At 43.8% G+C, this 26,071-nt stretch overlaps 1 protein-coding gene across 1 annotated transcript in view; it reads right to left on the minus strand.

Moving 5' to 3' along the window:
• The window catches only part of CFAP36 (cilia and flagella associated protein 36), a 1,925,715-nt gene that overhangs the window by 1,677,114 nt on the left and 222,530 nt on the right, over positions 1-26,071 (minus strand). The window contains exon 2 of the mRNA XM_044055272.1: positions 19,113-19,177. Coding sequence (XP_043911207.1) covers positions 19,113-19,177 — 65 coding nt within the window. The remainder of the gene's footprint in view (positions 1-19,112; positions 19,178-26,071) is intronic.

The following is a 26,071-nucleotide window of genomic DNA, read 5'->3' on the forward strand; positions in this document are numbered from 1 at the left end:
TAGGGGTAGATCTGGCCACCCACTTGGTGTTGGTAAGGTGTGGAAGTGAAATCTGTATCCTTGGGACACTATATTTAAAACTCATTTGTCCTGGGTAATGAGTTAACAGTTTTTGGCCTGCAGACCAATCTTTCCGCCTAAAGGAGCATTCAGTTGGAAAGTGCTTAGAAGTTTTAGAAGCAAGTCATTGAGACTGTTTTCCATAGGGGGGAGTCCTACTACTCCCTGATTTGGGTGCGGAAACCCCCCACTGCTTAGTCTTGTGTGTGTCCCCTGGGACTGAAACCTGGGGTTTCTGCTATGTCTGGGTTTGGCTTGAGAAGATCTTGAAGCGGCTGGAAAGGACCAATTCTTAGAGGGCCAGTGCCTACTAAATCTAGGAGGCTGAACTTGTAAAAAATCTAACAGTTTGCATAGATTTAGCTTCATCTTCCATCTTTGTAAGAACTTCCTCAGCCTTGTTGCCAAACAGGCGGTCCTGATTTAAGGGAGCATCCAACAATTTAGCTTTAACATGATCAGATAAAGATTGCTCCTTAAGCCAAGCATACCTTCTGAGCACAGAACCAGTAACAGCAGCCCTGCAAGAGGCCCCTAAAGAATCAAATCCACATTGCAAAGTATGTTTTCCAACCTGTTCAGCAGAATGCATTAAATCCTGTAATTCTTTATTTTCCACACAAACAGGAATCAACATAATTTTCTGTTTAAGCAATCCAATAACGTGTTGTTGATACTTTAACATATAAAACTGGCAGTTTAAAGCCCTAATGGCCAAAGTTGCAGAAGTGTAAACCTTCTTACCCCATCTATCCAGTGCCCTGGAGTCTCTATCAGAAGGGGAAGGATTTTTTGCAGTAGAAGCCTTAATGCCCTTGGGTCCTTGTGAAATAGTCTCTGGATCCACAATAGGATTTTTAAAAAGGAACTTGTGTGAATCAGGAACCCTGTAATATCTGTCCGGTTTTCTGGGAGCAGGAGGCAAGGAATCAGGGGCCAAACTAAATTCCGAAAAAGCATCATCAACAATGCCTAGTACAGGAGGAATAGCTAAAGGCCTATGCTGAGGCAGGAGTAAGAAATCCCTAAGCCTCTTTTTTGAATCAGAAAAATCCTAGATTTCCCAGTGGAAATGCTCCCTTAGAGGTATGTAAGGTTTCACCAAAATAAAAATCCTCTAGTGGGGAAGCAGAGGGAATAGAGTCCTCTGCATCAGAATTCTCATAAGTAAATAAGGGGAAATCCAGGTCAACAGAAGAATCAGAAAAATCAGAATCCTGGTCAGAAGACTCAAACAATTTCAGTCCTAAGTCTCTTAGAAGGGGGAGGCTGGCTTCCCCTGATTAGAGTTATAAGATCTTCAGCCACTCTTATTATTTATTTTTTTAGGCATAGAGGCCTGAGCATGCGGCCTGGGCGTCAGTTTTTTAGGCATGGTTCGAGATTTAGGCCTAAAAGAAGAAGGAGGCGTCGGTTTAATATACAAGTCCAGAAGGCCTGAATACACCCTCAGAAGCCGGTGCCTGCACAGCAGCTCCGGACCCATCCAAGGTAGAGACATCCACAGGTTCCATAGTTGAAGCATCTCGCGGCATACCGGACTCCGAATGGGTCTCAGTAGAGGCCTGCGAATCAGAATTAGTGGGCATCAGGGGCTGCGAAAGCACCTCACTGTGTACCGGCAAACTGGCGACTGGCTTAGGAGAAGTGTCGTCGGCAGTTTTGGACCTCAGCGGCCTCTGTCTTTATCCCTGTGTTTTTTCGGAATCCTGGTAGTCGGATGGCTAACCAATGACATTTCTGGATAATTAAACCTAGAACCTAAATATTTTGAGGCGAAAATATACAGACGACGGATAGTGCACTGATTAAATAAAGCACAAAACTGACAGCCCGGTACGTTGTGGTCAGGGCCTAGGCAAGGAATACAGCACGAATGAAAATCTTTATGAGGTATTTGCTTTCCACATGTAATGCAATTATTAACTAACTGAGATCGGTAAGGAGCAAGAAAATGTTTCCCCAATGGGGTGCTTAGCTTTAGTTGAAGACTTCGGTTCTGAAACTCGAAAACGAAAATTTTAGGAGTCGGCCGACCGGCACTTGCGAACTGCTTCTGCTTCGGGCACCGCACGGCAAGAAAGACTGATGTAATGGCGTCGGCTGCATGTTTTATACCCCTGACGACCTGAAATCATGGAAGAAGGGACAGCAACCGACGCAGGACCCAAGACTTTGTTAATCAGGCCGACTGAGGGCTACTGCAAGCAGATAACCCAAAAGTGATGACTGCAACAGTGAAACATGAAGAACATCACTTGAATACTTTCAGTAAACACTTTCTCCAAGCCATTTCTCTAACAAATTGTCATTCTAGTGACATGTAAACCGGTAACAAAACTGCTAAGGATACCTTGTTTACCAGAAAAAAGTCTTATAATATTCAATATTTTTCTTTCATTTACATGCTTAGTAATAAACTCGTTACTGGATAACGCCTAGCATCTTAACCCAGTCATTTTCCTATGCAAGCATGGGAAAAAGCACACTTTCTCTCTTTTCATACTCTCTTAACCAGACCCCCCACTTTTTTTTTTTTACATAGCAATGCCTACATTTCTTAAAACTGAACAAAGAAAAAGAGAGAAGGGAGAAAAAAACAAACATCTATTTATATTAGTATCCCTCTACTGCATTTCAAAAACAAACTCAGAAAACTTTACTTCAAGTCCAATTGATTTTGTCTCTTATCTTTAAAGCTCTCACAGCTAGGAAAACCCAATTACTTTCAGAGAACATTATGTCCTAGTCAGTTTCTCTTCCCCCCCCCCCCCCACTCAGCCAATTCCCTTCCACCAGACTGTCTCCAGTTTGTCAGACTGTTGTCATGGAGACCTGAGAACTGACAGCCAGTTTCTCTATCAGTCATTTCCATAGAAACATGAAGACCAGCTGCAGAACTGCTACTAAGTACACATGCATTTGTTAGAAAAAAGCCTCATAATATTCAATATTCTTTTTCATTTACCTGCTCTCTCATAAAAGTAATCAATCTAAGGTCCTTAATCCAGTCATTTCGCCACACAAGAATGAGAAAAAGCACATTCATTTTAACTTTGCCATGCTTTTCTAACCAGGCTCTTTTTTTTTAAGCATTGCATTGCCTAAAATTCTCAAAACTGTACAAGAAGAGAGAAGAGGGGAGGGAAAAAAAGCACCTGTTTACATTCCCCATTACACTTAAAAATAGCATGTAAAGAAAACCATAAACTGCAAATACAGTACTATTAAGAAAAGAAAATGTTTTTTTTCCTTACAGTTAGCTTTCTCCTCCTCTTCCCCTTCCCAAAGCATTTTTCTAAACATTAATGGCATGAAGTAGGGCATATACTTTAGAGTCCACCATAAATCCAACAAATTTCAAAAAAGTAAAATTTCCAGATTTTCTTGTTCTGTCATATATCACAAATATAATTATTGCATTATAATCCCACATTATGTTACTGGTTTTATTACTGTTCTTCTCCAGTGCCCAAATCCAGTCTCTGCTTCATTTCCAATGTACTCTCGATTATTCTAGTCAACTCTTGTGCTCTCTTCCTTCACTCCAACATTTTCCATTGAAATATTGAAAAAGGTTTCACAGGTACAGTCTCTCTGTGGTCTTTGCTATCAGAAGAACAAGAAACAGAACCTCCTCCTGTTTCACAGCACACTTTCTGTTTATTTACTCCTTACCATGCACTTCATCAAAAAAATGACTTTGTCCCTCCAAGGAAGAATACCTTAAAGACACCTGGATACAGCAGTTTGAATCTCATACCTGCAGCTCAACTTTTCCCGAATAGTGGAATGAATGTACTCCTCTTCTGCCTGGTGTACAATGAGTAATCATTCTCCACAAACACTCTGTTCTCTCTCACTTTTATTATTTTTTTCTTCTGCCAGTTTTGCCAGAATAACTCCTTCTGCTAGTAGCATTGCATCTTTACTATTAAAGGTCTAGTTTGCTTTCTTATAGCTAATTTAGAGCATACACAGGATGTACCCTTTCAACTAACAACTCCTGCTGTGGAATACCGGTCCAGTTGCTTATTTCTGCTTTCATAAAATTAATGCAGTCTATTCCTTCCAGCTTCTCTGGTATAGCTGAAAATTTCAGGTTTCCCCTACATGCTCTGTTCTCTAATTCTATTATTTTTGAAACGTCTCTTACTGAGCAGTCTCATATTCAGCCAGCCTTTCCTTCATTTTGACATCTGACTTCTGCAGCTTTATCATCTCATCTGATTATAGGTTCATAGGTAGGTACTAGGCTATCGGGCCAAGGGCCCAAGTAAGCCTAGCCAACAAGGTTCCCTGGCTTATGCCACCCAAGAAATTATTTTCCTGTGCCCCTGTCGAGAAGAGCCACAGAAGTGATCCCTGGGGTGTATTTCCTATTTCCCATCCACTCATCAAGATTTTTCTTGAAGAGTGCTAATGAGAAACTGCTTGACATAGATGGGTGGCTTGTTCCAGAGTATGGGACAGGAATCTATCCCTCCAGCATGTCCGGTTTATTGTGGTAACAAGGTTTAGGTCCCTAGAGCATGTAGCTCGGAGGGATTGGGATTTCTTTACGTGTAGCATGTCCAACAGCTCTGGGTTTAACATAGCTTTATATGTTAGACAAAGATCACCCATGAGTAGGCGATATGCTACGGAGTAAAGCTGGAGTTTTTGAGACTGTCAGTGTAGGGCATCTGTTCGAGGCCAGTAATCCTCTTTGTGAGGTACGTCTGTGGCCTTTCCAGCTGCTGCAGATGTCTTGTGAGGTACATTCCAAAAGGGGCATTGTACTCTATAACGGGTCTAATGAGTATCGACTAGAGGGGGAACAATGACCTCTTTTTCCTGGATGAGATCCCTTTTGTGATGAGGTGTGCCACATAGAAGGATTTCCTGACTACTGTGGCCATGTGATTATCAAAGGAGAGACTACTGTCCACCTGGGTCCCAAGGTCTCATCACACATTCGGCATTAAGTAGACTGCCACCTATGTGGTAGTTCATGGGTACAGAGTTTTTACCAAAGGGGATGACAATGCACGTTTTGACAATGAGCTTGAGGTCATGGCTCTGACACCAGGCATCTGTCTCAGTGAGGCCCTTCTGTAGGATTTCCACATCATTTGGGGACTAGATTATGGCTCCTAGTTTGCAGTCATCTGCGAACTTCATTAGCCAAAGGCCTTCTGTGCTAGCTTGTACCTCAGAGAAGTAGATACCAAACAGGAGAGGTCGCAGGACTAAACCCTGTGTTACTCCACTTGTCATTGGTTTGAAGTCCGATTTGGAGTCTGCAACTTTTACAGTGTGGGTTTTGTCAGTGCTTAGGTGGGAAGCCAGCTTGTTCTGAAGTTCGTGTAAAACGCAGCCTGGAATAATGTCCGTTCCCACTGATGCTGTGTTTTTGGTTTTAGAGAGTGCAGCTTTTACCCACATAGTTGTGATTACAGGGACTCTGCATTCTTCCTGTACAGATGTGGGCCCTTTAGGGGGTGAGGGTAAAGTTAGCACTGAATCTATCTGCCAGGATGTTGGAAATATCAGTTGGTTCTGTAATTTTCGTGCCATTTTGCTGTAATTCAGAGCAGATCTGAGTGTTGCCACTGAGATTCTTGACACTGCTATAGAATGCTTTGTGGCTGTCCCTAGAATCAGTGGCAATTTTGTTTTTGTAGCTAGCTTTGGAGAATCTTATAAGGGATCTCAGCTTCTTACTGAGGCTGTCCAGGGAGCTCCTCCAGGTTTAAAGCTTCTTCCATTTTTCCAGCCTTTTGTTGTTTCTGCTGATATACTCAGTGTTTTGCTCATTTTAACCAGGTCTGTATGCAGTTGTCTTGCATCTTCCTGTAGGTTATTGGAAGTCATTTCTGAAGGTTACATTGCTTTTTGCTGAAAAGCTGCAGAACTTACCCCAGTCAGTGTTTCTTCATCACTTTTTGTAGCTGATTTTTTCCAGGACTTCTGTATTTCTTTATTCCTGGCATCCAAACAATGCACTTACTAGCCAGTTACTGAAATTTACTCAAACACAAGTCTACTGGCCTTCTCTGCTGAGTTTCTGTTTTCGCAGTGGGAGAGCTAGAAACAAGCTGCTACTCAATGTGCAGTGATCTTGGAACTCTAAGACTGAATTATTCACGCATATTAAAATTAGAAATTGCAGCTAATTGTATTCTTACGCTAGAGGAGCTAGCACCATAACTGAAGATTTTAGCTAAAAAATCAAGAACCTTAGGAATGGATGCTGAAAAAGAGTCTATTTTTTGTGTGACCAAACAACAAATCTCACAAATCTCTTCCACTTACTTTTGTAAAGTTTCCTGGTGGAAGCTTTATGAGATTATAAAAGAATGTGATTGACAGGGGAGGGGAGCCTGTGCTGCCTAGCAATCAATTGAAATGGAGAAACCATGCAGTCAACTTGAGGCCTGGAATGTTCGGATGAGTCATGTCTGTTGGGTGAGACAGTAGGTCTGGAAATGGATCCAGGATGGACAATGAAGAAGAGGCCAAAGAAAGGGAAAACAAATCTGACAAGGACAGTAAGGGGTAATGAGGATAACTATGGTCTTCAATCGAGATGCTTTCTGAAGAAGTTTGGGGATGAGAGGCGGCAAGGCATAGGCATAGGCATAGGCATAAAGAAGACCAGAGGGCCAATCGTGAAGTAGAGCGTCCCTTGGTGACTACCCCAGTGGGGGGGATCAGGGTAAAGAACCTGCTGCACTTGCTGCTAAGGGGAGATGCAAAGAGATGGCAACATGGCTAGTCCCATCGACATGAAATCCTCTCCGACATTTTTATGTGGAGAGACCACTTGAAAAACATTAGAACAGACCTGCTTAACTTGTCTGCAATCAGACTGGACTTCCTTGGAATGTGCATTGCTATAAGGAAACTATTGGACAACATCACCCACTGTCATAGTCTCACAGCTTCTCAACAAAGAGTGCAAGATTTGGTTCCCCCTTGTTTGTTGATGTACCAGACCACCAAAATATTGTCTGTCTGGATCACACCAGCCCCGGTGGGGTGTGTCTTGAAAGGCCTGTATTCCTGGGAGGACAGCTGTCATTCCCAGGACATTGATATGCGTGTCGGCCTCTTTGGGGGACCATGTGCCTTGGACTGTCATTTGCAAGAAGTGCCCCCCATCCAATCTGGGGGGTGCCCATGGTCACTATGGCCTTGGGTTGGGGGAGAACAAAGGGACTACCTTCTTGTACTTGACTGGAGTGTATCCACCACAGAATGTAATTTTTGCAAGCTTGCGCTATTTTGATCTGGTTGGATAATGGTTGACAGAGAATAGATCACTGAGTTGTCAGTGTCCACTGAAGAATCCTCATATGGTACCTTGCCAACAGTACCAGAATGATGGACGCTGACATGGATCCCAAAGCTGGGAGAATCAGTTGAACTGAAAGAGAAGAACTCCGAATGATCTTTCTGACCTGGAACTGAACAGTCTGAACTCTGGATAGAGGAACATAATCTGTTTGAGTGACTGCATTGAGCAAGGCACTGATGAATTCCAATACCTGTGTTGGTTTGAGATGAGATTTGTTCCAATTTGCAGAAATCCACAGACAAGAGCATAACTCATAGATTCACAGGTTCATAGGTTCATACTAGGCTATCTGCCCTAGGGCATTTATAAGCCTAGCCAGAATGTGTTTGGCTTTCGCCACCCATTTTAAATTTATTTTGCTATGCCCTTTTTCGAGGTTAGTATACTGTGCCTCTATCTAACAGTGACACAGAAGTGATACCCGGGGTAAACCTACGATCTCCCATCCACTCATCAAGATTCCTCTTGAAGAGAGTCAATGAGGGACTCTGCCTAACCTGGACTGGGATTTTATTCCAGAGTGAAGGGAGCCTCTGGGTTATGAATCTGTCCCTCCAGCATGTCCTATTTATTTCAGTGCTGAGGTTCAAGTCTCTCGAGCGTAGCTCGATGGGTTTGGATTTTCTGAGGTGCAGCATGTCCATTAATTCCGGGTTGGACATGGCTTTATACGTCAGGCACAGATCGCCTCTGAACAGGCGGTATGCCACTGAGTAGAGCTGGAGTTTCTTTAACCGGGCAGCATATGGCATCTGTTTGAGCCCTTTGATCCTCTTGGTGAGGTACTTTTGGGGTCTTTCCAGTTGCTGCAGGTGTCTGGTAAGGTACATCCCAAAAGGGGCATTGTACTCAATTATGGGCCTGATGAGGGATGAGTAAAGAGGCACGATGACCTCCCTGATCTAGATGTGAATCCCTTCATGATTAGGTGGGCTATATAAAATGTTTTTCTAACCACTTTGGCCACGTGGTTGTCAAATGAGAGATTGCTATCAACTTGGGTCCCCAGGTCCCTAATTACTTCTTCTGTACTTAATGGATTTCCACCTATGTGGTAATTTGTGGGCACTTTGTTTTTGCCAAAGGGGATGACTATACACTTTTGGCATTTAGCTTGAGGCCATGGCTCTGGCACCAGTTGTCTGTTTCTATGAGGCCCTTTTGGAGGATGCTTGTGTCGGCTGGAGAGTAGATTATGGCCACCAGTTTGCAGTCATCTGCAAACTTGGTCAGCCACAGTCCTTCCATGTTGGCCTGTACCTCCGAGAAATATATACCGAACAAGAGAGGTCCCAGGACTGAGCCTTGTGGGACACCACTTGTAACTGGTTTGGAGTCTGACATGGCTCCAGCAATTCTAACCATGTGGGTTCTGTCCTTGAGCCAGTTTGCAATCCATCTAGTGACATAGGGGTTTATATTTAAGCTGGTGAGCTTATCTATAATGCCCGAGTGGGGTATTGTATCGAAGGCTTTGCGAGGTCCAGGTAGGCTGTGTGGACCACCTTCCCCTCGTCAATGGCCTTGGTGACTGTTTCAAAGAAATCAACCAGGTTTAAGAGGCAGGATCTGCCCTTAACAAAGCCGAACTGGGTAGGATCCAGTGTTTGTAAGTCACCAATATCTTTATTTATGAGGTCCATGATGATCCTTTCCATAGCTTTGCAGACCAAGCTAGTCAGGCTTATGGGGCGATAGTTTCCAGGATCCGTTGAGGCACCACCTTTATGGAGAGGGACCACTGTTGCTGTACGCCACTCTTTGGGCACATATCCTGTAGTAAGGCTGAGATTGAACAGTAGTTTTATGTTTGGGTTTAGCTCTTCTTGGAGTTCATGTAGGACGCACCCGGGACACCATCTGGTCCCATTGATGCTGTGTTTTTTGCTTTGGAGAGGGCGGCTCTTACCTGAGCATCTGAGATGTCAGGGGGGCAGCACTCTGCTGGGATAGATATTTGCCCTTTTGGTGGGGGGGGAGAAGTTTGCGCTGAACCTGTCAGCTAGGATGTTGGCAATGTCTGTGGGTTCGGTGTATTTTTTGTCATTCTGGACTAATTCTGAGCATATCTGGAAATTACCACCCAGGTTCCTAACATAACTAAAGAAAGCCTTGTGATTATCCTTAGTGCCCTGTGCAATTTTTCCTCTCGAAGCTGGCCTTAGACAATTTTATGTGTGCCCGTAGTTTTTTGCTAATACTGATCAGTGATGCCTTCCCTTTTTGGGATTTTGCTTTATCATTTAGTAGCTTCCTCCTTCTATTGTATAGTTTGTTTATGGCTGGGGTCCACCAGACAGGACGTCAGCGTTTGGAAGATTGGGTCTTGGTTTTATTTGGGATTGCATGATCCATGCATTCCTGAAGGTGTTCAAAGAATGCGTTTATAAAGGATTCTGCGGTCTGGGCTGTATTTTCCACAGGCCCGGGGGCTTTGAAGGATTCCACCTCAGTTTTGAGGAGTGTAAAATTTGCTTTAGAGAAGTTTTTCACTGTGGTTTTCTGGGCAGGGGGTGAGGTCGGGATGTGAATATCCAGTGAGATTAGTTTATGGTCTGATCTTACCAGTGAGGGATACACTTCTGGTCTGGAGCATAGAGTCCCCATGTTGGTGATGATCAGGTCCAGTATGTTTTCCCCTCTTGTGGGAGTGGTAACAAGTTGTTCCATAGCATTTGAGTTTATAAATTCTAGGAACCTTTGGGCTAGGGTGTTGGAACTAGAGTAATGCTCCCAGTCTATGTTTGGGTAGTTGAAGTCGCCCAATATAATGGTGTTTGGAGAGACCTTCATATTTTCCAGTGTTCTCAGGAAGGCCGAGTGGGGTTCCTGGGTTTGGGAGGGTGGTCTGTAGCAGGCTATAAACTGGAAGGCAGTTTTACCCACTGTTAGTTGCACATGGATAGTCTCTGATGCTTCGTGCTTTGCCACCAACCTGGAGGTGTGGGTATCTTTGATGAATATCGATACTCCCCCTCCTTTTGTGGTTCGGTCCAAGTTTTGGGGCCGAAAAGCATGGTATGAGGTATAACCTGGTAGTGCTGGGGTGCTCTCGGGAGCCCTGAACCAGGTTTCTGTTACTGCACAGATATCGATGTTCTCCATGCTAAGGAGAATTTCGAGTGCGTGCATCTTGAGGTTTAGACTTCTGGCGTCGAGTAGCATTACACTTAGTTTCTTATCCCTTGTGATACCTATGGAGGTGGGTTTGTCTTTTGAGCCTTGCCTAAAAAAGGCACTATGGGGGTAGCAAGAGCCTTTGCCAATATCCGAAAGCTCAGGGGTGACAGGTGCAAGCCGTCCCTAGCGAAGCATCGTGGCTTGTCGAGCATATCATCCCAAGCTGACAGGCACTAGATCCCCTTTGAATGACACCAGTACTTAAGCCAATTGTTGAAATTGATCATCTTGTCTTCATATTGTGGCATCATTCTTGGTGAGGGTAAGATGCTACTCAAGGTCAGGGTCATACCGGCCTGGGCTACATGCTCAGAGAGTCATATTTGTTCTTGCCTTGGAGTGACCTGAGTGCTTGTGTTATGTGGCGGATCCTAGCACCCGACAGGCTGCTCACCGTGACCCTCTCCTTGTTCAGCCTGGTGAGCGGGACGTCAGTGTGCCTGACGATAGTCACCTATGACAAGTGTATCAGGTGTGTTGTTTAGTCTTAAGGGCTGTGACTGTTTGGCACACTGGCTTTGTGAGATATGTGTTGCACGTGTTTTGTTTTGGGGTAGCGGCTGCTTGGGTGTCTGCTTTGGAGGTCTCTGCTGCTTCGGCAGATCTTTATTTAGAGCCTCCGAGTATGTTTTTGTGCGATTATGTGTTTGGTTTGCTGTCGTGGTAGGTCTATGTGAGACTGGAATTGTAGTGAGTGTGGTTTCCTTCTCCTCCTGACTGGTTATGCCAGTACTGAGTTGAGAGAGCTTAGCCTCCAGTTTGGCTATATGGTTGCATCTCTCACATGTTGGAATTTGTTGGGAGGAGGAGAGGGTTGTCTGTGTACATGAGGCAGTTGTAACATTGCCTCAAGATTCCCAGATTCACCAGCTGGACCGGAGAGGAGATTGACAACTGACCTTTGGACATGCTAGAATAATATTGGGAATTCCTTAATAATTGAAAACCAGGGCCAGTGGGGAGTGAGGGTGTAGTGCTTTTAATTTTTAGTGCTGACTTATATAATTGCTTTAGTGAGCAAGTGCCAGGTAACTTAAGTGCAATGTGTTACAGGTAACTTAAATGCAAAAAACGACAAACAGTAACTTTCTTTCAAGTGAAACAAGGAAATAAGTACAGTAAGCATTGCAGATATCACTAGTGATCCACAGAAGCTGAGAAGCGCGTATTAGGTGGAATTAGCGTTCCAGGAAATAACAAGCAAACAAACAACAAGCATATAAACAAAGCTATATTCAGCAGGCCTGGATCTAGTCTATGCTACAGCAAACAAGGTGTACCAATTTCAGTAAGATACAGTTCAAATATTCAGGCACTATAAACCTTTAACCAGAAATTCCCAGCTCAGAAGGGCAGAGTCCAGCCTCTTCTCCCACAAGAGTGCAGACCACAAACCTTCTTAATGTAAAATAACTGGCCTGAAGCCCAAGTGCTTAAACCAGAACTAATACACTTTAAGAATAACAGACACTGGGCTCTCAATCAGCAGTTCCCAACTTAGAAGGATGAAAGCTACCTGTCCTGCCACCACAGTGCATGCCACAAACCTTCCTAATGTAAAACAACTGGTCTGAAGCCCAAGTGCTTAATCCAAAAGACTTAGAATGACAGCTAAACTTTAATCAAGTTACTACCAAGCAGTAATAAATACAATTGAATACTTTAGAGAATGCCTGGATTAGTGTTCAAGTTACACAAACAAAGCTAGATCCAGCAGGCCCGAATCCACTCTATGCCACAGCAAACAAGGCACACCAACTTCAGTAAGAAGCAGTTCAGATATGCATGCACTATAAGCCTTCAATCAGAAATTCCCAGCTCAGAAGGGCAGAGTCCAGCCTCTCCTCCCACAAGAGTGCAGACCACAAACCCTCTCAGTGCAAAACAACTGGTCCGAAGCCCAAGTGTTTAAACTAGAAGGCTTAGAATGAGTTACACCAAGCAGTAATAAATACAACTGAGTACTTTTAAGATGATTCAAAAGTAAAAAAAAGTAGGTAGAAACACAAGTACAGTAAAAGCAGATGAAAATTTTTTTTTTTTTTTTTTTCTGAACAAGTGCTGAGATCAAAGAAACAGATTTGAGTGCTGAAACTAGAAAACTGGCTAGTTATAGGGAAAAAAAACTAAGCTAGAATGCTTCCCTCCAACACAGAAGGGCTTGGGGGCTCAGAAGCCTACAAATAGTCTATACCACTTAACAGGAAAGGCAGGAAACAAGCTTAAATTTTTTTTTTTTTTTTTTTTCTGTTTCCCAGATGCTCTCTTTGTACAAAGTAGGAGTCCCTGAAATCAGAATATGATCTCACTGCACTCAGTTGAGTGAGCAAATGAGATGGGCCCAGAAGGAGTATATAACTGGAGTACATAGTCTTGAGCAAGAATCAGATGATGCCTGGTCAGAGTGATTATGAGCCAGTCATACAAATATGGAAAAATCCAGAATCCCTGCAGTCTCAAGTGAGCTGCTACTACTGTCATAAACATTGTAAACACCTGGGGGCTGTGGTGAGACACAAGGGCAGAGCTCTGAATTGGTAATGACCATCTCCCAGCTGGAAGCATAGACATCTCCTGGACCATCTATTCATTTTGGGTCTATATCAGAACATCGAAAGTTCATACTTTCGAGTGTTCTTACATCAACCCCTATTCAGCGAACGCTGAAAATAGCGAAACGACAGATAACCAAATTTTTTCCTAGGGAAAGAATTTGGTTGTCCGTTTCTGTTGTTTCGCTATTTTCAGCGCTGTTGTGGAAAGTTACGGGTCTGGTTCAGGTAAGTGTGGGATTGGGCGTGGGTTAGGTGAGTTAGGGTTACGGCACGAGGGAGGAATGTGTGCGATTGTGTGCACGTGAGGGTTAGGGCAGGTTAGGTGAGATAGGGTTACAGCGCAGGTGAGTGTGCGATAGTGACAGACCTTAGGGTTAGGGTTTGAGTTAAGGTTAGTGGTGTTTGTACAGTTTAGTGTAGGGTTAGCTGTAAGATTTTGTGTGTGTGTGTGTGTGTGTGTGTGTGTGTGTGTGTGTGTACTGCTGTTTGTTTGGTGTGCTTGTGTTGTGTGTATGTGTTTTGGAAAAGCAAATTTTTTCCCTAGGAAAAAATTTGCTGTTCAGAATGTTTGATGTTGTCAGCATTCGCTGATTAGGGGTGGATGTAAGAACATTTGAAAATGTGAACTTTCGGTGTTCTGATATAGACCCGTTCATTTTTATGTGATAGTATGCATCCTGAAGATTTATTGAGCACATCCAGTCATCCTTGTGCACAAAAGGCAAGACTGACTGAACACTGACCATCCAGAACTTTGTGTACTGAACTGATTGATTTATACTGCTGAAATCCCAAACTGGCCTCCAGTACCTGCTTTCTATGGCACTAAAAAGAATATTGAAGTTCCGGACTCTTTCTCGTCTGGGAGACTTCTTGGAGGACTCTTTTCCAAGAAGTCTATTTTGATGGATGCTGTTTCCCTCTGATTGGGTGGAACATCGGGGATTTCATTTACTTCTAGCGGGGGTGGGGGGGGGGGAATGTTATCATATAATCTCTGGTTATTATCCTTTGCACCCATGAATCTTTTATCATTTCTAGCCATGCTCTCTGGTACAGGGATAATGAAACCCCAAGCTGCCTCCAGAGATGAAAATATGGGTCTCCTTTCAGGAACACAGATAGGATCTGTTAGAGAAGGAATCCCTAGATCCCTTGTTATGCAGACCACCACTGCCAGGGAGGACAGTGTCTTCCACTAGATTTCCTCCTTCTGACCCTGGGAGAACTGCCTCCACATGGATCTTGGAAGGGACCCTTGGAGATTTTTTACCACATTTTCCATCCGCCTCGTTCGTTACTAGAAATGGTCTGTTGAGGGGTCAAAAAATATACACCCACAGCAGACAAGAGTTTTTCCTTCTGCTCACAACTAGTGCGTCTTTTACTCTGGGGCCAAATAAAGAACTTCCATCATGGAAGCACTGACAAAGGAAGATTTGAAGGGTTCTGGGAAGACACAAGTGTATCTAGGCAGGTCTTTTGATGGAAATCTCTGAAACTGCTGCCCATGACATACGTTCAACTGCGTGGAAGATAAGCCTAGTGGATAAATTTGAAATGGACTGAAAGGTAGCCAACTGCGAGGAAACCGTGCCCTCTACCTCAGAGGATATGGTTCTAGAGAGGGATTTGGAAAGTTCCTTAATCAAATCCCTCTGAAGTCTTGTAAAATGTGCCAAGTAGTTCAGCAACCTAACAGCAAAGGTTGCTAAAGCAAAGACACATTTCTCAAATCTGTCCAGCACCCTAGACTCCGTATTAGGGGGTGGACAGTGGAAGAACATTGTTCCACTAGCTCCTTTTTTAGTGGCCACTACTATGAACATGGCATCAACTAGAACTCCCTTGCTCCAATAAGTGTTATCCTTTGGTGGTGCCAGAATCCCTTCTGGTCTCTGTAGATGGGACTGCTTCAGTAGAGGTACCCTGAAGAGCATCTCCCAACTCCTCTAGGAGATCTCTCTGAAGTCTCTTAAAATGTGATAGATAGTTCAGCGATCGGAGTGTAAAAGCCGCTGAGGAGAAGATACGCTTCCTGTACCTTTCCATCGTTCGGGATTCCTTATTAGGTGGATGGATAGAAGAAGTCTCTGCTAGCTCCTTCTTAGTGGCCGCCGCCGCCACCACCATGGCATCAACAGGTAAACCCTTGGATAAAAACTCTTTGTCTTTAGGGGCGGAGAGAAATTTATTCGGCTTCCTGGGGACGGGTTCCACGGCATCAGGAGTCTGCCATGCTTTCTGACTCACAAGATCTAGTAATTCATCAAACAGAGGAGACACCCATGAAGCTGAGGGTTGAGACCCAAAAGCCTTCGGGTACACTGACTCCTCATCGGAAGGGGTAATGGTGGGCCAGCGCCTCTCTGCCTGAGGATCTCCAAAATGTCTGCAAAGGAGACATCTTCAGAGGACGACTTAGGGAACCCCTCCAACTCATCGAGGTCAGTGTCAGATGTGACAGACTCATCAGGGGAGTCTACATGCTTCCTCTTACATGATCTCTTCCGAGGGAGCTCCTCAGCGGGGTCTTCTGGGAAGGACTCGGAAGATCGGGGACCACCCAAATGGGGGTCCTGAGGCTGTGACTCTCTACCATCCCGAAGGAGAGAGGATGCTGAGACCGTAGTCGGCGCTTGAGGGAGTATGGCATCGGTACTCCTACATGGTACGGATGAACTATCCAACATGCTCCTCATCTTCACGAAGACCGATTCCCCCGGCTCCGAGGAGAGCTCCAAAGGAATAGTCTCCGAAAACGATGTAGGGTCCGAGCTCACTTGGGTTGACACACCAAGAGGAAGACTCGGCACCGAAGAGGTTCGGTTCCAAGTGTCCCCCTCAGGCCCGACCGAAGAGCTTCGGACCCTAGACACTTCGGACAGCACCGACAGTGTCGGAGCGGAGCTCGGCTCCAAGACAACCACCCGGGGTGCTGGAGCAGAGGACACCACTACAATCAGTACCGAAAGCATCGGCTCCAAAGGCCCAATCTGGGTTGGAGGAGGAAAAAGAGCAGGGTCAGTAACAGGAGTTGGCTCAGAGACAAAAATGGTCGGAGCCGATAAAAATTTTGGCAAGGCTGACGACTTAAGGCATCTGAGCACCACTCTCCCGATGTCTTCTTCAGAAAAGCTTCTGGAGGATCTGGAGGACAATGCTGGAGAACTTGCTCTTTGCAATGTAGGCAATTTTAAAGTAGGGGAGACCAGTGGAATGTCTGTAGACCGGCTCTGAAGAGGACTGCTAGTGATCGGCACCGAAGCACTTGGTGCCGATACTGCAATGTCCATGTCCAGAATCTCGATCGGCTCAGAGAACACTGGAGCCGAAGAGACAGAGGCCATCTCCGATTTAGGTAACTTCTGTGGAGGTTCACAGACAGAAGTTGAGGGTGGAGAAGGCCTTTTTGAGGTCTTGCCCTTATCTTTACTAGATGAATGCGACCTAGCAGAGGACGACGAACTGGCTAGGTCTTCCTTGAAGGAAGGTTTTAACAAGCCTTTTAGAATCAGCTTATTCTTCCGTTCCCTGAGCACTCTAGGACTAAAGGAATGGCAAAAGAGACAAGTCTCTTGAACATGTATGGCTCCTAAGCAGTACACACAGACGCAATTGTCCTTCAGTGATGGACATTTTTTGAGAGCATTTAGTACACTTTTTAAATCCGGTTTATAACAAGTAATGGAGGCTGCTGCTATGCTGGTAAACGCTCGTGCAAGCAGTATAAATCAAAGTTATAGTAAATCAAAATAGTAGGACTGAGCGAAAACAAGTGTAACACTTAAAGTTCAAAGTATTTTATTATCAGATCTGATGAAGCTACACAGCGAAAGCGCTTATCTTATTAATTATTGATAATAAAGTACTTTGAACTTTAAGTGTTACACTTGTTTTCGCTCAGTCCTGCTATTTTGATTTACTATAAATCCTGTTTATGTTCTTTAGACATAATGGCAGTCTCAATATAGGCGATTGAAGAAACAACCAACACACTCACTCAACAGGAGAGGAACTAGATCCTCTAACTTAAAACGGATCTAGCCCTAATTCTCACATCAACAAAGGGAAGTTTTACTAGGTTCTCTAACTTAAACGAGCCTAGTGTAAAGGAAAAGGGAACAGACTAGTACCTCTAAGTAAAACTGTTTAGTCTAAAAGCACACACTCACGGGAAACGCACACAAAACGCCAACACGCCGAAGAATTTTATAGCAGAAATAAGTCAAATCCAGTAAAAAGTCAAGTCCGGTTAATATGACACAAATCGGTATCACAATAAGGCTAACAGCAATAAGAAAAGCACTTCACACAAAGCTAAAAACTTCTAACAAGCAGAATAATGAAGAACTAAATCACAGCCACAGCCAACCAAAAGAAGCTTCCGACTGAAGACGTGGCAAATGAGATCTGGGGAATGTGCGCATGCATCATGGGATACCTATTAGCCACGAGCCAATCAGAAATCTTCAGGCTTTCTAAGCGGCCGAGTCAGCTCCGAACCCACACGTAATAATGGAGGCGAGATAGGACTACATAACATCAAAAGTTTCCATGAACATTCAGTATTAAATTCACAAGGACTTAACGTATTGTATTTTAAAATATAAATACTTCCTTTATATAACAAATGATGTTTATTCCTAAACTCAGAGTTGTCAACACCCCCAATTAACTTGTTCTAGGATGCTGGCTTGCAGAGAGTTTGGATTGCTATTGTGAAACAACTTAAAATGCATGGCACAGGGCTAGCAACTTTTTCCATTTTTATGTCTCTATTGTGCTCCTGCAGTCTCAGTTTAAAACTTCTCTTAGTTTCACCTATATAAGAGAGACTGCAGGAGCATCTAAGAACATAAATAACATTAGAAGTTACACAAGTAAAATGTCCTTTAGGACTAAAGGGAACACCACTGATATAACTAAAAAAATTAACATATCTGCATGCTGAGCATCTAGTACAACCACTAGTGGTTCATTTTTTTACACTAAAATTTAAACTTGAAGTATGCTATTGTAAAACTGCAAAGTTTACTTCTATCGCAACAAACTTCACTCGTCACTTCAGTGCTTTCCACTCATTAAGTTGGCTTGAAAATTCCCATCACAACTACCTTCAACTAATTACAGCCCGTAACAAATTTATAGACCCTCTGCTTGTCATGCCCTCAACAATGTTCCCCCTTGCCAACACCTTAAAAGACCCCTTCATTCTAATAAACATCTCATCTCCAACTACAAATCCAATAAATCTCCTGGTATCTGCCTCTATTCCCACACTGCTGTAAAACACTGGCACTCTATCCTACAACCCATTAAATATAACCCAAACCTACAATCAATCAAAGCCCCTCCAAAGAAATTCCCATCCAACACCTGACACTGCGCTTATTCCATTCCCAGCTAATACTTGACCTACCTTCCTCCTCCTCTGCTAGTAAATGCATTTCCTGATCCACATTTAGCATCTTAGTCATAAGTAAGATATTGTACTCATGCTTTTTCCCCTATGAACTTGCTCTTCTTCCCAGGGCCACTGCTGAAAATGGGTACTTGCGGCCCAGTCGGACTTTCAAAGTAAAGAAATTACAATAACTGTTTTTCTGAAAAAAAAAGTTTTCTGTCTCAAGAAAGTGAAGTGGAAGCTTTTTTCCACAGAAGGTAACTTATCTGCCCAGCAATGGAACAGCATAAGCTGACTGTCTAGCCTCAAAAGCCCACATAGCAGTGTTTTCTTCAGCAGAAGGAAAGCTCTGGTAGGATCGGTGCTCAAATCTGACCTGGTCATCTCAGCTCAAACTGACTTAACAGTTAGGGCATGTGGAAGGTCCCTGAAGCTTCGGAAGCTGGCCAGGTGTTGTATCCTAGCAAGATATAATCTATATAGCTTAAGCTACTACTGCAGTATGTTCAATATGATGAGTATCTGAAGTTGATATATATGGCTTCTAAACATTTCTGGCAATACTTACCAGCTCCTTGTATTGCTGATGAATTTCTGTGTATGACAGCTTGTTTTCTTCTTCTGTATCAAATACTGAAAAAAAAAAAAAAAAAAACTTTTAGTAAAAATTCTTTGGATGTTTTAATCATCTTTATCATCACAGCACATACACAATGCACTCACTGTAAAAGCAGATTTTCATAATCTTACAGCAGGTGACACATTATTGGTTTCTCTAATTAGGACCATTCCCCACCTTAAAAGGTATATCCCACTGTACGAGGTATGCCTCACACTCCCAGGAGCTTCAGTGGGATTCAAGTCAAAAGAGTTGAGCAAATATAAAGACAACATCATTAAAACAATTAGGAGCAATCAGTAAAACAATACTTTTTGTGGGTGGGGGACTGGAGGCAAGTTACCTCATACTTTCCAAATGAAGGACTCTGCATCCCTTTATCAAGATTTTAGTTTGCTTCTATTCTACACCTGTCCTTAGTGACCATCAAGCTTTCCCCCTCTGCCTGATAAAATGGATCATTTATTCCATATGAAGTGAAAGTCTTGTTTCTCATTTGTTCCTATAGGGGCAAGCAGAGGAGGTGTTACAAACCTCTATTCATGTAGACAGAGGGATTGTACTCAAGTTCTAATCCTTCAGCAAAAGCCTACAGGATGTGTAGTGCAATGGGTACAACAAGGGTATGTAACTTACTGCCATTCAGAATGCCCTTGCCCACCAAAGCAAGTGTTCCTGTTGGATTTCCAGTCTCCATTGCAGATCCTACCACAGGAAGTGTGTCCCAGACATGACACACAGTCTACCCAGACAGAAATAAGCAGGCATTGTCTCATTAATCCTCTTTTACTTCTTGCCAACTCCTGCTCTACTTAACTGCACCTAGGAGGTAGTCAGGGTTTCAGTGCTCTGTGGCAGTGGAGTTGGCCACCTTCCCCCAAAATCTCAAACCATTTTCTCACATACACAGCCTGTGGACTGTTTTACTGTAACAGGACAGAGGAAATCTTTACAGTATTTACTCTTTAGGCAATGAGGCTGTGCCATTTATAATCCCTGATGTGATGTTTCAGCTCCCACACCATCAATTTCTGACTATGGTACCCTGAGGTCACATTGCCTCAGGAAGGGGCAAAAATGTAGATAATATCTGAAAAGCAAGAACATCTCATATCATCTCAACTTCTGTCTGAGTTAGTGCATCCTGAATGCGAGGATAGCGCTCCCAATTCAGGGTGGTTAAAGGGGAGTGCGGAAAACACAGTGGTACATGTTATACAGCCTTCTACTACCACATTGTGATAAATGATCTGCAGGACAATTAACTCAGGCATATCACCTACAGTCAGTCCTAACAATCTGTTACTTGAATGTACTAAATCAACTAGGACAACCTGAGAAAAAAAGCAAAGATCACTTACAACAAAAATTCACTACACTCTTCATCTGCAAAATCATAATCCATACTAAAAGAAAAATCAAACTGTAATAGTTCTAAAAGAAACACCCACACTAACTTGAGTGACTAACACTTAAAAATAATCTCAAGTCGATGACTTATTTGCTGCCAAAGGAATTTCTTGAATGATATTTTCCTCCAAAGAATTTACTTGAATGAAGCAATTACTGATGGAACAACATGATCCCACTTTAGTGTGCCTGTAAACACATTTACAATGATATGATCTCAATATCTTTAGAAATCCTTACAGCTACGATGCACTTGGCACATTTGTCTTGGAGCATCACATAACAAAGATGTGGCTAATTTTAGGGTAGATAGAAAAAATTCAGGAGGTACATACTTACCATATCAGATCTGTAAGAAGATTCCATATTTTGTAATCACTAAGCTTGGGCCACAAACACTAAGGCCACGCAGTCTTTCCCAGGTTACCACTTACTTTTCCCTTTCACATCATGTACCGCACATCCCTCTCTCCAGTGCTACAGTGAGCCCAAGATGAAGAAGAAGAAGAATGGAAATCAGGAACAGAAAAATGAAGAGGGCGCAAGATTAAATGCAGGGAAAGGTTGGGTAGATATATTGCCAAAGAGAGACCTTCTCTACGTAGGCCTTTTGTTCAGTATTTAACTTTCACATCTGATAAGAGGATGTGCATCATCTACAAACAAGTTGGATCCCCTAGGTCGCAAACCTGAGTGGTCATTCTCATTACAACATACCCTGGTTAAAAGTAGTCCCAAAAAAAGTCCAGGGTCTAAAAATGTTCAGCTTGTAAGGTCTTGTGAATTTGCTGAAGACCAAATCAGAGACATCACTAATGAAGCATTATGGAAAAAGGTGGTGGAAGTAGCCACAGCTCTAGCACAATTAGCCTTGGGAAGCACAGACAAAACTCAGTCACAATTTTGACAAAAGGAAGTGAAACTGGCCAACCACTGGAAAACGGGGACCTCAGTAACTTTCTTGACCAAGTTGGTCTTGGCAAAGGAGTCGAAGAGTTAAGCATCAAAAAGACTCAAAAACTGGGCTTGCTCTACAGGCACAGAAAATTCCTCACACATGATTCTAAACTTTCTCTTGCACAAGCTTTCCTACTCCCCACTCTACTCTATGCTGCCCCTGTTCTCATTAACCTCCAACCCAATCTTGTATCTAAAATGGAATGCGCTTATAATAAAACTGCAAGATTTCCTGCTAATCAACCCCATCGCTCTCACCACCATCTATCCTTGAAAAGTCTAAAGTGGCTGGAACTCTGCCAACAACTCCTCCTACCTCAGCTTCACCTGGCTCATTTCATCCTATACATACCCTCATCCTGACCACTCTCTCTACCCATATTCAACCCTACATTCCCCAACTGTTAACTCCAAAGGTCTCAATACCTACTGGAAGTTTCTGTGCCCAGAAAAAAATATTGGCAATCTCCTCTACACCCACTCTGTGGCAAATGCTTGGAACAAACTGCTACTACGCGCAAGATCTATTCCTAACTCTAACTCATAGGTCGGTATTAGGCTATCAGCCCTGGGGCCTATACAAGCCCAAGAAAATTATTTTCCTGTGCCACTGGCGAGCAGAGCCACAGAGGTGATCCCCGGGGTGAATTTCCTATTTCCCATCCAATGATCAAGATTTTTCTTGAAGAGTGCTAATGAGGAGCTTTGTTTGATATAGATAGGTAGTTTATTCCAGAGCATGGGAAGTCTCTGGGACAGGAATCTATCCCTACGGCATTTTCTGTTTATTGTGGTGACAAGGTTTAGGTCCCTAGAGTGTGTAGCTCAGAAGGATTGGGATTTCTTTAAGTGGAGCATGTCCAACAGCTCTGGGTTTGACATAGCTTTGTATGTTAGGCAGAGATCACCTCTGAGTAGGCGATATGCGACGGAGTAAAGCTGGAGTTTTTTGAGACGTCTAAGTAGGGCATCTGTTTGAGGCCGATAATCCTCTTTGTGAGGTATTTCTGTGGCCTTTCCAGTTGTTGTAGATGTCTTGTGAGGTACATACCAAAAGGGGCAATGAAAAAGGGCAAGGGGCAAAAACTAATGATTGATGAGTAGAGGGGAACAATGACCTCTTTTTTTTCTGGACGAGAAATCTTTTGTGATGAGGTATGCCACGTAAAAGGATTCCCTGACTACTGTGGCGATGTGATTATCAAAGGAGAGACTACTGTCCACCTGTGTCCCAAGGTCTCATCACACTTTCGGTGTTAAGTATACTACTGCATATGCTGTAGTTCATGGGTACAGAGTTTTTACCAAAGGGGATGACGATGCACTTTTTGCCATTGAGCTTGAGGTCATGGCTTTGACACCAGGCATCTCAGTGAGGCCCTTTTGTAGGATGTCCACATCATTAGGAGTTTCGATTATGGCTCCTAGTTTGCAGTCATCTGCGAACTTTGTTAGCCAAAGACCTTCTGTGTTAGCTTGTACTTCAGAGAAGTAGATACCAAACAGGAGAGGACCCAGGACTGAACCCTGTGGTAACTCCACTTGTCACTGGTCTGAAGTCGGATTTGGAGTCTGCTACTTTCACAGTGTAGGTTCTGTCAGTGAGCCAGTTGGCAACCCATCTTGTTACATAAGGATTTATACCTAGCTTAGTGAGTTTATCTATAATTCCAGAGTGGGGGGGGTGGTGTCGAAAGCCTTGGCAAGATCTAGATAGGCTGTGTGAACCACCTTACCCTTGTCTACAGCTTTGGTGACTGCTTCAAAGAAGTCTATCAGGTTTAGGAGACATGATCTGCCTTTTACAAACCCGAACTGGGTGGGGTCCAGAGTTTGGAGATTACCAATGTCTTTGTTTATAAGTTCCATGATGAAACGTTCCATGGCCTTGCAGACCAGGCTTGTCAGGCTAATGGGGCGGTAGTTCCTGGGGTCCGTGGTGGCTCCACCCTTGTGGAGTGGGATAACAGTCGCTGTGCGCCATCCAGCAGGCACAAAGCCTGAGGTGAGGCTATGATTGAACATGGTACTTAGGTGGGGTGCCAGTTCATTCTGTAGTTGGTGTAGAACACAGCCTGGGATGTTGTCTGGTCCCATAGATGCTGTGTTCTTGGCTTTGGACAGTGTGGTTTTTACCTGTGCAGCCGTGATTACAGGAACTTTGCAGTCTTCCGGTATAGAGATAGGCTCTTTAGGGGGTGAGAGGGGGTTAAAGTTAGCAGTGAACCTATCTGCCAGGATGTTGGCAATATCAGTTGGGTCTGTATATTTAGTGCCATTGTGCTGTAACCCAGAGCAGATCTGAGTGTTGCCATTGAGATTCTTGACATAGCTATAGAATGCTTTGTAGTTGTCTTTAGAATCAGTGGTGATTTTGTTTTCGTAACTAGCTCTGGAGGATTTTATCAGGGATCGCAGCTTCTTACTGAGGGTGACCAGGGATCTCCTCCACTCATGGGATTTTACTATCTTTTCAACTGTTTCTTCCTTCTGTTGTACAGTTTGTTTATGGCAGGGGACCACCAGATTGGCTTCCTTTTTTGGAGGATAGCATCTTGGTTCTGTTTGGGATAGCACGATCCATGCACTCATGTATGTGTTTGTAAAGTGCAATTGTGTAGGATTCAGTAGTCGTAACTGTATTATCCATCTGCATGGGTGTCATGAAGTTCACCACTTCTGTCTTAAGAAGCATGAAGTTGGCTTTGGAGAAATTTTTCACCATGGTTTCCTTAATGGGGGGTGGGGGCAGAATGTGGATATCTAGGGTAATTAGCTTATGTTCGGATCGGACCAATGAGGCGTTGACTTCAGGTGTGGAACACCGATCACTCATGTTGGTAATGACTAGATCTAGGATATTGTTGTCCCTGGTGGGGGTGTGAATAAGTTGATCCAGGGCATTGGAGTTTATGAATTCCAGAAAGCGTTGAGCGAAGGAGTTGGTACAGGAGTAGTTTTTCCAGTTAATGGTGGGGTACTTGAAATTGCCCATTACTAGGTTTGGTTGAACCCTAATATTTTCCAGTACATCAAGAAAAGAGGAGTGGGAATTCTGGGGCATGGTGGGTGATCTGTAGCAAGCTACAATTTGGATTGCAGTTTTGCCCAGAGTTAGTTGCACTTGGATAACCTCGGACACATTATGCTGAGCAACTAGCCTGGAGGTGTGAATATCCTTAATGAATATGGACACACCTCCGCCTTTGGTGTTCCGGTCCAGGTTACATGGCCGAAGTGTGGTATGAGTTATAGCCTGGTAGTGCAGGGGTGCTCTCTGGAGCCTTGAACCAGGTCTCAGTCACTGCGCAGATATCGATGTTCTCCATTTTAAGGAGTGCCTCAAGTGAGTGCATTTTGAGATTTAGACTTCTAGCATTGAGTAGCATCACCCTAAGGTTTTGCTTGCCTGTCCCTGTTACGGTGGTGAATTTGTCATTTGAACCTTGCCTAAAAAAGGCACTATAGGGGCGGCAAGAACCTTAGCCAGTATCCGGAATCCCAGGGGTGACAGGTGCAGGCCATCTCTGGCAAAGCATTGTGGTCTGTCGACCATGTCATCCCAGGCAGACAGATACTGGATCCCTTTAGAATGGCACCAGAGGCTTAGCCAATTGTTGAAGTCAATCATTTTGTCCTTGTACTGCGGCATCATTCTGGATGATGGCAGAATGCTACTCAGGGCTAGGGTCATACCTGCCTGGGCTACAAGATCGGAGAGCTCCTCCATGTCTCTTTTCATGTAGTCCAGGGAGGTACGTCTCAGGTCATGCACACCAACATGGACAATGACAGAGTCATATTTGTATTTGTTGTGGAGTGACCTGAGTGCGTGGGTTATGTGGCGGATCCTGGCACCCGACAGGCAGCTGACAGTAACCTTCTCCTTGTTTAGCCTGGTGAGTGGGGCATCAGTGTGCCTGACTACAGAGTCACCTATGACTAGTGTGTTGGGTACGTTGTTTTGCCTTATTGGCTGTGGTTGAGTGGCACACAGTCTGCGGGCTATGTGTCATTTGGGTTGTGTTGGGGGGTGGAGGTTGCTTGCATTTCTGATTTGGAGGTCTCTATTGCTTGAGCAGATTATTACTGAGAGCCTCCGCGAATGTTTTTGTGTTTCTATGTGTGGATTTTGGTGGTGTAGATTTAGTGAGACTATGTGTGATGAGTGTGGTGCAAGTGTTTACCTTCTCCTCTTGACTGTCAAGTTCAGTCTTGATTGGAGAAAGCTTTACCTCCAGTTTGGCTAGATAAGTGCATCTCCCACAGGTTGTAGTGTTGGGTGGTAGAAGGAGAGGGTTGTCTGTGTACATGAAGCAATTTCGACATTGCCTCAAGATGCCGGATTTATCAGATAGACAGAACAGAACACTGGGAGCTGACCCTTGGACATGCCTGAATAAAAAACTGTTTTCCTCTAGATAATGAGGGAGGTTGAGTGCTGTAGTAATTAGTAGGTTATTTAGTGCTTACAAGTTCTGAACAAGTGCTGATCATGAATAAGCAAATTCAAGTGCTAAAACTAAGAATCTGTATCTGGA

Source organism: Protopterus annectens, chromosome 1.part2 (genome assembly GCF_019279795.1).
Source record: "Protopterus annectens isolate FY-2018-M chromosome 1.part2, PAN1.0, whole genome shotgun sequence".
Taxonomy (NCBI): domain Eukaryota; kingdom Metazoa; phylum Chordata; order Ceratodontiformes; family Protopteridae; genus Protopterus; species Protopterus annectens.